This window comes from Lissotriton helveticus, chromosome 2_1 (genome assembly GCF_964261635.1).
Source record: "Lissotriton helveticus chromosome 2_1, aLisHel1.1, whole genome shotgun sequence".
Lineage (NCBI taxonomy): Eukaryota > Metazoa > Chordata > Amphibia > Caudata > Salamandridae > Lissotriton > Lissotriton helveticus.
Window position 1 is genome coordinate 1,519,354,786 of NC_136059.1, and position 12,907 is coordinate 1,519,367,692.

The window sequence follows — 12,907 nt, forward strand, 5'->3', positions numbered from 1 at the left end:
TGGGGCATCCTATGGCATTCCATAGTAAAATGAGCTCACAAAAGCAAACCACTTTTCGAGATTTCAAATGCAGCCATAATAAACATGCAGGTCTGTGTAGGACAAAACAAAGTTTCAGCTTAACATGCATTTATTTTCTTAAATCTCATACCCCCAAAGTGGTCCTCATGTGTAAATAAATTACCTTAGGTAAGTAAGGCACAAGCTGAATTGAGGGCAGCTGTGTGTTTTGCTTCCTTAATGTGTCCCTGCAAGAGAGAACAGACTTTTCTTTGGTAACGTGGCATCTACATCCAATCACATGCTACATGTGATCTCCAAAATGGATGCACCCAAAGGCCCCTTTGATTCATTGTTTTAAGCAGTCCAGAGGAAGTGGACTTCATGTAGTGAACTTTTGTGACAGAATCAGCCCCAAAATTGTTGCAAACCACTCAGTCTAGGTCGACATGTACTTCAATTAAACAGGTGGATCAAATCACTTTTTGTGCACAGCATTGTTTTCCTTTTTACCCTGGATAACAAGACTTACTCCTGATTCAAAATCGGTCTTTGAAAGCCAATTACCACTGTCAGTCTTGCCTGATTGAGTTGAATGCATATGCATATTTCATCACTAAGCATGTTGCTGCTGTTTTGAAGTGTGCTCTCTGTTTTTTGCGACTGGAGCCTGATTACTAAGTATTCCTTGGACTGTTGAGTTTACCATAGCTTCAGTATACACCTGTTCTGTTGCTCATAACTGTGGCAAGTGGCACTTTTCAGCACTCTGAGTGGAATATCACAATATAACTTTTCCTGTATATGTAGTTAAAAAGAAAATAGATCTTAAGGATTTCATTATTCCTACCCCCTTATTCCAAAAACTGCAGCAGTTAATGACTCAACCAATTTTCTTAACCATTATTCACACACCCTTATCACCAATTGTGCACCCAGAAAGTCTGTGTAAATTCCTGCCTGATTTGGGTGTTTGCTCCCCTGTCCATGTCCTGTTACAGGCTCAGCTAGCCAATCTTTGACTTTAGTTCTCCACAAACCTTACTAATTACTGTCTTGAGACCATTTTATCCTTTAACCATAGTGAAGTGAGCCCTAGGTCTGCTTTTTACCTCCCCACAAGATGTTCTTATTCCTCTCGAAAACAGTGTCTTGCCTCCATATTTGCAAACCTGTATCTGGCTGGTCATTCCAAACCATCCGGAGATTATTTACTTTAGCATGGGGCACATTGATAGGACACTCTAGCTTTGGTTTGATGAAGAATAGCTTTATTCCGGGGACCTAATAATAGCTATAGCTCTTCCCTTGCATCTTTCTTGATGTGCAGAAAAAGGAAACCTTCCCAAAGGGTTGGAGGCCTCTCAGATGGAAGGCGGTTATGGTGGACTCTGCTGAGACCAGGTTGCTGCCAGTGGAGCTCTAGGAGCATGCTGTAAATTGCAGCAACTTCCTCTTCACATTCTATCTTGTATAAATAAAAAGTATAAACTCAACATTACTGGCACCAAACCCTGTAGTGTACCAGTGGAAGATGTGCACTCGGGTTCTTTTTAATGTTTTCCTCTTAGACATGTTGGCAGTGTGAGCTCTGAATAGGCAAGTGTTGGGTTCCTTGGTTATTCATCCCACTATCACTGGTCAGGAATGTTCTTGCGCCCATTCCCCATTCATCGAATACTTTAATAAGTCATCTAAAATTTGGTCACAATAGCAGCCAATTGGACCTGTTAGATTTAATTTAGATGTACTTGTAGATGGCAAAAAGCAGAATCCTGGAATTCCATAATAGACCAACTTTAAAGTTGAGATACCAGGAAAGGCCACTTCCTCCTATTCATTTCAGAGCATGAAAGAAAAACATGCTCTCAATTGCCTTAACCAGTACCACCAAAACCCTGTGAATCTTGATGTTAGCAGGAAAGATTCCACCAGATTATAGTACTTAATTAAAAGGCTCCAAATGTTCCACCGAGATCTTGAAAATAATATAAATGTGTTTACGAGAACTCTGGATTCAATCATACAATTAGCTCTGAACTTTACTTGCATGGAAATGGAAATGAAGAAGGGTCCCTTGTTAAAAACGTACCTTCTCCGAGTTGTATTGCCCAGTTGCACTGTGTGGCAACACTCTCTGCACTGGTCAGTATTGCAAAAGTAATAAGTTCCATGGCAAACAGATATTCCGCGTCCCGGGTATGTAACACCAGATCCAGCTGTCGTGCCTTCCTCAACCTCGCTCCTAAACCCTGGAATGTACCTCCCCTGAACATCAGAGCAGCATCCTCAGTTCTTGAAATCTGTAAGATACTGAATACCTGGCTCTTTACCCAGCACGGCCCATACAGCTCCTCCTTCAACGCCAGGATACCCTCCCTAGCGTGTTGTGTGCTGTACAAATATACATAACATAACATTCAGAGGTGTGGCTACACTGCTTCCTCATGAGAGTTACTAGGCAACCGTTGTGAAATGATGGTTGACTTAGTTCCCCTGCTAGGATGGTTAGAATATTTCACCTCCCATTCAGTGTGCATGTGTGGTCTCTATGTATTAGATAGGCAAGGGTTAAATTGATTGCCCCATACCATCGATTTAGGCTTCCATGTGCCTTCCCTCTTTCTCTGTCTCCAATTTCCCCTCCTGTGGCGCATAAACTTCTGAGTAGAGTCCTGGCACTATAGCTGGGGATGGATGTGATCTGCTGTTCTAGCCAAATTTTTTCCTAACAGCCAGGCTGACTTGGTGTAAATCCTCCAATAGATTGAGAATTGTTTACGCTTTGCCTTGTACAGATAAGAAGGAAATGAGAGAGGTGAGATTGTCAGGCCAAGTTGTCTAATCTAACAGAATAAAATGTGACAGACATCTGGTTGTAGAGCACAGTGTTAGAAGGGAAAATAACCTGGAGCCGAACTCTGTTTAGGCAGTGTATTCAGGAGTATTAAATTGTTTCAATTTACAAGAACAGAGGGCTGCCACACACACATGTGCTAAGTTGTCCACCCTTGTCTGTCATTGTGTTTCATTCTTGTCCACTTGCTCAGGGAATGCAGAATCTTGCTTTTAGTTTTGACACTGGCTTACTTCTTCACATTATCTTTGGTAAGTTTAATGTCCAGTTTATATATAACAGGATTTACATACCCAAGAAACCCCAGGGAAGAAACACATTTCCAAAGCGATACGGTTAACAGTGGTTAGGAAGAGAGTGTAGGATCAGGTAGATTGACTTTTCACCTCATTCACATTACAACTAGTAAGAGAGTCAGTTGTAGTGAAATATAGAAATTCTACTAAAGAGCCATATGTTTTTGATTTTCAACACTGTTGAGAGTTAAATTCAAGTGAGTTAAACATCTGTCGTCTCTTAAAACAGCATCATTTTGAATGGCACCTGGTCATTATCCTACTGATGGTAGTGATACCCATGGCTCCCTTAAAAGATGAAGATTTATTGCCTTAGCTATGTTCATCTTGATAGTCACCTCCTTGGCTCGTACTGTTAGTGAACTCTGCTAGATCCATTAATGGGCTGGAATCTTCCATTCTTCAAAACTAGAGATATTTGAGATTAGTGTTGGGCTCAGACCGCCATCGCAACAGCAAGGCAACCGAAGTGGGATGTGGTTTGAGAAGTTACACTGGCCACACTGATCAGCATAGCTACATTTCTAGGCTGTGAATTTTCTTAGAAATTTGCCTCTAGCAAAAGCTTTGCCAGTCTCCATTTCCCATTGGGCTGTGCCGTACATCAGTTATTGGTATGACATTAGGGTGCCTATAGTCTCGATTTTATTGGTGCCACTCCACAGGAGCAAAGGCATTTCATAACCATGTTCTCTTTTTTTGTAACGTTATTTAATAGAGGCTTTATGGCCTTTTTACCTTAGGTCTGATCCTTGAGAGATATCTAGATAATCTGCCCGTAAGAGTTGGTACCATAAAAGGGAGACTTTAGACCAGACACTAGGTAATGTAGGCTCCAGGGAATTGGTAAGAATGATGGCTTATTATATTATGGGGTTTATTCACAAAAACATTGATGAGTATGGCAAGTAGTACTATCGGAATACTATTTTAGGTACTATTATATGCCTTTCTGAGTTGGCCCTGGAATGTCCAACTTTCTATTACTATAAATGCTGAGGGCGCAGTCCTTTCTGTTTGTGCTGTTTATGACTATTCCTTCTCTATTCCAAGTTAATATTTTTGAGGCCAATTTACAAAGGTATGTAAGAGTACATAAAATAGTACTACAGGAGTATTGCTTTTCATACTCAAAAATGTCATAGTGAATATACCGCTAAGAACCCCTGATCACTACATTTCTTTACTTTTTTGGTTAACTTGTTTTTTATTCTAATTAACAGGACGTGCCGTTAGTCCAGCAACCGTCGTAGTGTGCATAGACGAGGATGAAGAGACCAGTTCCTCAGGTCCCCCCGATGTAGAGATAATAGAGTCCACTAGTAGGCCAGCAGGTGAGTTAATAGAGCTTACCTCCATCAAATCTAAAAAAGTGCTATGCTTCAGTTGGGTGTGTGTGTATATATATATATGTGTGTATATACATATGTGTGTATGTATCTATATATATATATATATATATATATATATATATATATATATATATATATATATATATATATATACACACACACACACACACACACACACACACACACACACACACACACACACACACACACACACACACACACACACACACACACACACACACACACACACACACACATTTATACATACACACAAAGCATGGCTCAGCAATTCTCTTTCTGTTGTGGACTTCAATATGTAACCCACTTGGGCACATGCTGTAACACTGTTTGGTTATCTCATATAAAGTTCTCACCTCCAAATTAAACCACCATGTCATGTTGGTACTGGGCACTTGATAAACCTTGATGTCTGTAACAGTGTTGTTCGCTATTGGCAGTGACCATCTCAGTGTAAGATCTTTGCTAAAGGAGTGTGGGTTTTCTGATTAATACTTTAACAGACTAGTTATACGTATCAAACAACAAAGAAATCAAAAGGGGGGAGTGAAGAGGTGGTGCCAATGGGCACCGAGGTGGGCACGTCCTCCTCTTAACAGGGATTCAGGTCAATCAAACAAGGGCCACCTCACATTGGGTGGGTGTATATCCGGATGTCATTGGAATACACCTTCTTTGTTAAAATACCCCTCACACACCAAAAGGGCCCTTGGTGTCGTGCTTCATCATCGGGGTCTTCCCGTCCCGCTGCGGGGCGGGGCAGTGCTGCGACAGGCGGATACGCCGGAGCACCTTCAGGTGGAAGTGCTATGTGTTGGGAGTGAGTGTCAGTGGGGTCAGGAGTGATATAATAGTGAGTTGTTAAAAAATACCTGGCCTAGTGGAAAAATAAATTTTAATAAACACTGGCTGGTATTGTTAAAAGAAAAAGTGAAGCGGAGAGATGGAGCTAGTTAATGGGCTCTCTCTCCTATGTGGGTCAACATGTTTTGAGGCGCAAGGCCTCTTCGTCAGGACCTTGGGGAGATCCCCCTGTCACTCACTAGTGTTTTCTCCACAGAGGTAGAAAAGGTGTATATACAAAAAAGTGCAAAAAGACTATGTGTGTAACTACAATTAATAATTACAACACTTTTATGCTACCACACTAATAATGTAGTATGCCTGCAAGATAAGAAAAACTGATTAAAAATTGCGCCGATCCCAGAATGCGCTTGACTCTAGGTCACCTGTAAGGGGAAAGAGACACACACACAGATATACCGGTATGCAGTAAGGGATCAAGCATGAATAGTGAAGGAATTTGAAGCATTTCTTCAGACACACACAGTCACACACACAGAGTAAGTAATACATGAGGGATGTGAATAGCCAGGGGTGGAGGAATTCAAATACATACTTATCAATGGAGGAATCAATGCCTCATGAGCCAGCTTTAGACAGAAGGGTATAGTGGGGTCCCAACTGCAAAGGGGATGAGAGAGAGGGTACAATGTAATTCTGTCCCATTAGTTGTATCACCAGGTAAGTGTATTGCTGGGATACAAAAGTTCGTCCTATTGAGAACGGCTATGCCGTACTTACTGTGCCCCTCGCACGCTTGTGCTTCCTCCTTCGTCTGCTGCTTCCGTGGTTATGAGGGAGGATGGAAGCGGCGAGTTTTTATATACTCCAGTAATTGGATAATTGGTCAATTAGCTAGGAAAAGCCCGCCGAATTTGCAAAGGTCCAGAAGGGCAGTGAGGCGGGCGGCCATACTTGAATGGTTGGTAGGTAGGTCCACCCCCCGCCCCTTTGTATGCAATTCAGATCTAAGGATCGTTAAAATGTAGAGCTCCGGTCCTTACTTTATACTAAAGTTCGTTGCCGCTTCTAACCTGGGATACTCGGGAAAGGTGAAGACTAGCTCGGCGCCGCGTATTGATACACGGCGCGAATGCATTGTGCACTGCGCATGCGTCGGATCACTGGCGCCGCGCGCATGCGCGTCGTGGTAACACTGTGGCCCAACGCATGCGCACAACTACCCCCATGATGGTGTTCATGGAAGTCACGCGACTCCGTGCATTGGAACTGGCTAAAAAACGGGGGCATATTCAGGCATGGATAGAGTAACAATGTTAGGGATAGATTTCAGTTTTGTTGGGTTACAACCATACTTTGGTAGCTTATAAACATGTACACTGTCAGTTAGTTAAAGACTAGGGAGAGGCAGAACCATGGAGAGTTTTGTAGTCAAAAGCTAATTGCTTGTGGTTGTTATTATTTGCAAATGCAATCCAATATAGGACAGACTGGAAGAGGTAGAACCTGGGGGGGGGGGGGGGGGGGGAAGCAATATAGCGACAAAAATGTTATCCAGGACACTTTTATGTGGGCTCTGGTGTCAGAGGCTGTATCTCACACAGCAGACCCTAGGTATTCAGTTGGGCCCACGGAATGTCGTCATTCAGGCCTGTGCGGTGTGTCCCCAAACGGTACACCCAGCGTTGTTCTTTCGATAGAAGGTCTCTATCATTGGGAAAGGCCTCGATGACTGTCCATTTCAGGTCGTGGACACTGTGTCCAACAGTAGCAAAGTGTGCTGACATTTTCGTGGTAGTCCTGTTGCAGCGCACATTGCTGCGATGTTCACCCATACGAATCTTCACGGGTCTGCTGGTCATGCCCACGTACTCCTTGTTGCAGGGACATGTGATTAGGTACACCACATTGCGGCTATTGCAATTAGTGAAGACTCGCTGTTCCCATGTAGATTTGTTAGAAAAAGTGATACTTCTGCTCTTTTGCGTGTATTGGCAAGATACACAAGTGCCACAAGGGTGGTGTCCACTGACACCTGCTATTCTGGAGGGTTCAATTGCACCAGTTGCTTTAGGTCTGGTATGAACCAGAAGATCCTTCAGGTTCATTCCCCTCCTATGTGAAAACATAGGTTTGGGAAAATTCAATTTACCACAGGATAACACTCTCCAATGTTTGTTCACGATCTTAGTGATCTGGTTGGAGTTTGTGTTATAAGTTGTTACGCAGATGGGGCGAGGATCTGGTTCCTTCCCTTCGGTATCCTCCAAAAGTGCTTCCCTGTTGTTGTTACGTGCACGTTTGAGGCCTTTACGAACAATGTTTGTGGGGTACTGCCTGTTCAAGAGTTTACACTCCAAATCCGCCGCTTGTGTTTTAAAGTCATCAATACTGCTACAGTTACGCCGTAGGCGGAGGAACTGTCCATACGGGAGGTTCTCCCGTAAATGGCGTGGATGGAAGCTACTGTACAGGAGTAGACTGTTCTTAGCTGTTGGTTTGAAGTGAGTACTTGTTGCAAGTTTACCTTCTTTGGGGTAGATGTTTAAGTCTAGAAACACCAGATTTTTGTTGGAAGCCGTATGTGTAAATTTCAGGAACTGATCCTGTTGGTTCAGCCAACTCATGAACCGGGTAACGGAGTCTTGGTCGCCCCTCCAGATGACAAAAATGTCATCTATGTACCTTTTCCATGTAAGTACATGATGTCTGTAGGGATTGCTCTGTTCCAGAATTTTTGTGGATTCCAGGTGGTGCACGTATAGACCCGCCAGACTAGGAGCACAGGTGCTCCCCATGCTGGTTCCATGTCTTTGGAGGTAGAAAGTGTCCTCATATTGGAAGAAATTTTTCGTGAGGGACAGAGAGATGCACTCAAGGACCACTTGTCTGAGGGTGTGGTAATCCCATGGTGTGGAGAAAAGTACTTCCTCTATTATCTCCAACGTTATGTGGGAGGCTTGTATATAGGCTCTCCACGTCGAGACCCACCAGGAGATCATGATCTGGGTCAAAAGGAACTTCTTTTATCAATTGGAGGATTGCCTTGGTGTCCCTGAGATAGGTATCAGTGTTTTGGACAATTGGCCGGAGGAATGCGTCAGCAAACTTCGATAGTGGTTCCAAGCCTGTTAGAGCTCTCCCTAGAGGGAGGACTAGGGCTGCGAGCTATCAGACGAGCAGCATCGAGCCTCTGCTGTACCAGCGATAGCATTGTGATTTTAGATCGTGTTTTGTGACTGCTACAAATTTTAATCTGAGGGGGGCTTTTATTCCTAGAATAAAGTGGGAATTGTTTTTGAGGCACTCTGACACCCCTACACACGCTACTCTTGTCGCTGACAGCCTCGCCCAGCCGTTTTTTACTCCCGGTTGAGGCGGCGGCGGGCGCCATCTTGGGTGTGGGCAGGGGCTGCGCTCTAGTCGCGCCGGCCTCCCACCCTCCTCATCACCTATAAAATGTGCGTAGGGTTCAGACGGCGCAGCGGGCTGGCGCAGCGGGCGCGCCGGACGCGCGCCGAAGCCGCGCCTAAGCCAAGCCCGTCTGCGCCCGTCCGTGACCGACCGGGGCCAGGGGCCCAAACCCCTACATCTCGCGCGTGTCGCAGTCAGTCCTACACAAGTAAGAGGCTGAGAGACCTCTGCCCCGTTTTATCTACCCTATGTCGCCACGCGATGGAGCCACTGGACCTGGGTCCTTGTCCTCACTGTTCATTCAGAGGAAGATGTTTAGCGCCCGATGTCCCTGACCCTGAAGCGATTATTGCAAAAGGGGGTCTTTTAAACTGTAGATCCGTCAGCAAACATGCCCTCCAGCTGTGGGATCTCTTATTGGATGAGGACATGCATATATTATTTTTAACTGAAACCTGGTTAGGAGAACACTCTGATCCAGATATAGGGGATACTAATCCGCCAGGCTACACCCTCCACAGACTTGATAGAGAAAAAGGAAGGGGAGGTGGCATCGCCATCATTGTCAAATACCCTTTTGAGTGTGTTTTAAAACCAGTAAAAATTGATGACAGCGAAGCAGGTGAATTTAGTATTAAATTGACTCAAAACCAGGCAATATCGGGCATCCTAATATACAGACCTCCTGGCTCTCTGGGCAACTTCCGTAGTAGTTTACTAGAAGGGGTTGCTCAGACTGCGATTAAACACAATAAAGTATTGGTGTTGGGTGACCTGAATCTACACCTAGAGGATCCCTCACAGAAGGAGGCAGAGGATGTTCGTCTTGTCCTACAAGAAATACAGCTTAACCTGCTAAGTGTTGCAGCTACACATCAGAGGGGGCACTGCTTGGACCCTATTTTCGCTAGTTGGGACATGATAAAAGTACTTACTCCTTGTCAGCTCCCCTGGACCGACCACTTCCTGGTCCCTTTCCAATGTTTTTACCAGCCTGTTAGGGCTATTGAGAATGGGATGGGAAATATTATGAGACGTAAATGGAGACAGTACTCCCAGGAAAACTTCATAGGTGCCATCCAGAAAGCACAACCATTGTGTGCCACGGACAGTGATCAGGCGAACAAGGAATTTAATCTACTTGTGACTGCCACCTTGGATGAGATAGCTCCCATGAGCAAGGGTAAAGCTAGAGAAGGCAGACAACGTACTGCCCCTTGGTTCACCCCTGAACTCCAGCAAATCAAGTCTAATTGTAAAAAACTTGAAAGGAGCTGGAGAAAGAACCCGAGTGAACAAGCAAAAAACAGTTATAGCTCAGCTCACCGAAGCTATCAGTATGCGGTGCGCAGAGCTAAAGCCAAATACTTCCACACACGCATTGAGGCTGCCGAGAGCTCCTCGCGTGAACTGTTCAAAATATACAAAGAAATATCTTCAGTCTCTAGCTTTAACACCCCCACAAAGGCCTCTAAGGAGGGATGTAATAGAGTCGCTGACTTTTTCTCTAACAAAGTTAAAGCGATTTATGCCTCCTTCTCCCAACAACCAGATAAGGGCATAGATTTTATAGCAGGTAGCTCACCTGCAGCCCCTGATTCCTCATTACTAACCTTCGAGGTTCCCGCAGCTGACAAGCTAATAAAGATCTGTCGAAGCGTGAAGTCCGGTTCCCCCAACGATCCGGCTCCGGCCTGGGTCATCTCAGAAGGCCTGACAGCCCTGGAACCCCACATCAGACACGTCTTACAAACCTCCTTTTTCACTCAACAAGTCCCTATGGAGTGGAAGAAGGCCATAGTACTGCCAATAAGGAAAAAACCGAATGTAAGCGTGGAGGTGCTGGAAAACCTCAGACCTATTTCCTTATTGCCGTACGTGGCGAAGGTGGCTGAGAAGGTGGTCAACGCTCAGCTTACGGAGCACCTGGAGAGATGGAATCTATTTCATCCCTCACAATCAGGATTTAGGGCGGGCTACTCTACGGAGACGGCTCTCCTTCGAGCCACTGAGACCTTAAGAGCAGGGGCAGATGCAGGTCATACAATGGCCCTGATCATGCTCGACCTAAGCGCGGCTTTTGACACCGTAGCGCACTCCATCCTGCTACGGTGTCTGAGCGAAGCCGGGGTCGTTGGTCCTGCGCTGTGCTGGTTACAGTCATTCCTCACGGAAAGATGTTTCCAGGTACAGCAAGGGACATGTCGCTCAGTTGAGATGCCATTAGATCAGGGAGTGCCTCAGGGCTCAGCTCTGAGCCCCACTCTTTTTAATCTTTATATGGCCTCCCTGGCGAAAGTTGTACAATCATTTGGGGTGGAATTGGTGTCGTACGCCGACGACACCCAGCTGCTGATCTCCTTATCGCAGAACACCTCTAACACCCCCACCAACTTTAAATCCTGTATGCAGGCATTAGCTGAGTGGATGGACTCCCATTGCTTAAAGCTCAATGGCTCTAAAACAGAGGTGTTGGTGGTGGGGGGAAAAAGCGAAAACTGGTCAGCTGAGTGGTGGCCTTCATGCCTGGGCCCTACTCCTATACCGTGTGAGGAGGCTAAGAATTTAGGAATCTGGATGAACCCCTCTCTCTCATATGATGGCCACATAAGGTGTCTTGTGGGCAAATGTTTTGGAATACTAAAGACCCTAAATAAAACCTTAGACCTCCTACCTTTAGCGGCCAGAAGGACACTAACACAGGCACTGGTGACCTCGCGGTTGGACTATGGAAACATTTTGTTCCTAGGGGCAACCGAGGGCAGCCTAGGCCGCCTACAAGTCATACAGAACTCCGCCGCCAGACTGGTGTTAAGAAGACCTAGGAGAGCTAACTCGCAAAAGGCGCTGGATGCGCTTCATTGGCTGCCTGTTAAGAAACGTGTGTTGTTTAAGTGCCTCCTCTTCTGTCACCGAATTGTCTGGGACAGGCCGCCCGCATACCTAAAGGATTTAGTCAGCCGATATGAACCAACTAGGACCCTCCGTTCGGAGGGTGCCGGACTGCTGACAGTCCCCAGGATAAGGAAGGCTAGATTAGGTGGACGATCCTTTGCGCTCCTAGCAGCTCAACAATGGAATAAACTTCCCCCTGCTCTGAGACTAGAGAGCAGTGAAGCGAGGTTTAGGGCCATGCTTAAAACACTACTATACACTGCGTAGATCATAGGCTCTTATGTCATGCTGTTTCACTGATAGCTTCAGCGCGGGGACACGCCGCGATGGCGTTACTGAGCGCTCTATAAGCTCTTTTATTATTATATTATTATTAAGATTGAGTTGATACCGGACACTATAGGACGCCCAGGTGGATAGGGGGCGTCCTTGTGAATCTTGGGTATCGTGTAAAAGTATGGTACTTTTGGTTTATCTTGGACTAGAAACTCACTCTCTTTTCTAGTTAGCCAATCATTAGCTCTGGCTTCCTCGATCATGATCTTGGTCGATATCCTCACTTCCTCAGATGGATCGTCTCTTAGTTCCTGATAATTACGTTCATCATCCAGCAGTTTCCTGCATTCCCTGTCATAGTTACTGTAGGATTGTACAACCGTGGCCCCACCCTTGTCGGCTGGCTTGATCACTATAGTTTGGTTATTCGCAAGTTCCTGCGGTGCAGCTTGTTCTTGCCTAGAAGTGTTCCGAAAGGCGATCTTATCACCGGTGGGTAACTTCTCAAGATCATCCATTACTGCTTTCTCGAAGGTCAGCAGTTCTACAGGAATGGTGGAGTCTAACGGGGTGAAAGTGTTTTTTCAAACCTGTATCTGACTGCTCGGTGCCTTCATTGGTGGAGTCTTGAAAAAAGAGAGAGAGCCCATTAACTAGCTCCATCTCTCCGCTTCACTTTTTCTTTTAACAATACCAGCCAGTGTTTATTAAAATTTCTTTTTCCACTAGGCCAGGTATTTTTTAACAACTCACTATTATATCACTCCTGACCCCACTGACACTCACTCCCAACACATAGCACTTCCACCTGAAGGTGCTCCGGCGTATCCGCCTGTCGCAGCACTGCCCCGCCCCGCAGCGGGACGGGAAGACCCCGATGATGAAGCACGACACCAAGGGCCCTTTTGGTGTGTGAGGGGTATTTTAACAAAGAAGGTGTATTCCAATGACATCCGGATATACACCCACCCAATGTGAGGTGGCCGTTGTTTGAT

At 45.4% G+C, this 12,907-nt stretch overlaps 1 protein-coding gene across 5 annotated transcripts in view; it reads left to right on the top strand.

The window, feature by feature from the left end:
* LOC144818747 (uncharacterized) overlaps window positions 1-12,907 on the top strand; it is a 289,911-nt gene that overhangs the window by 198,747 nt on the left and 78,257 nt on the right. For all 5 annotated transcript variants that reach the window (XM_078676453.1, XM_078676450.1, XM_078676452.1 and 2 more), the window contains one exon: window positions 4,377-4,487. In XM_078676453.1, coding sequence (XP_078532579.1) covers window positions 4,377-4,487 — 111 coding nt within the window. The remainder of the gene's footprint in view (window positions 1-4,376; window positions 4,488-12,907) is intronic.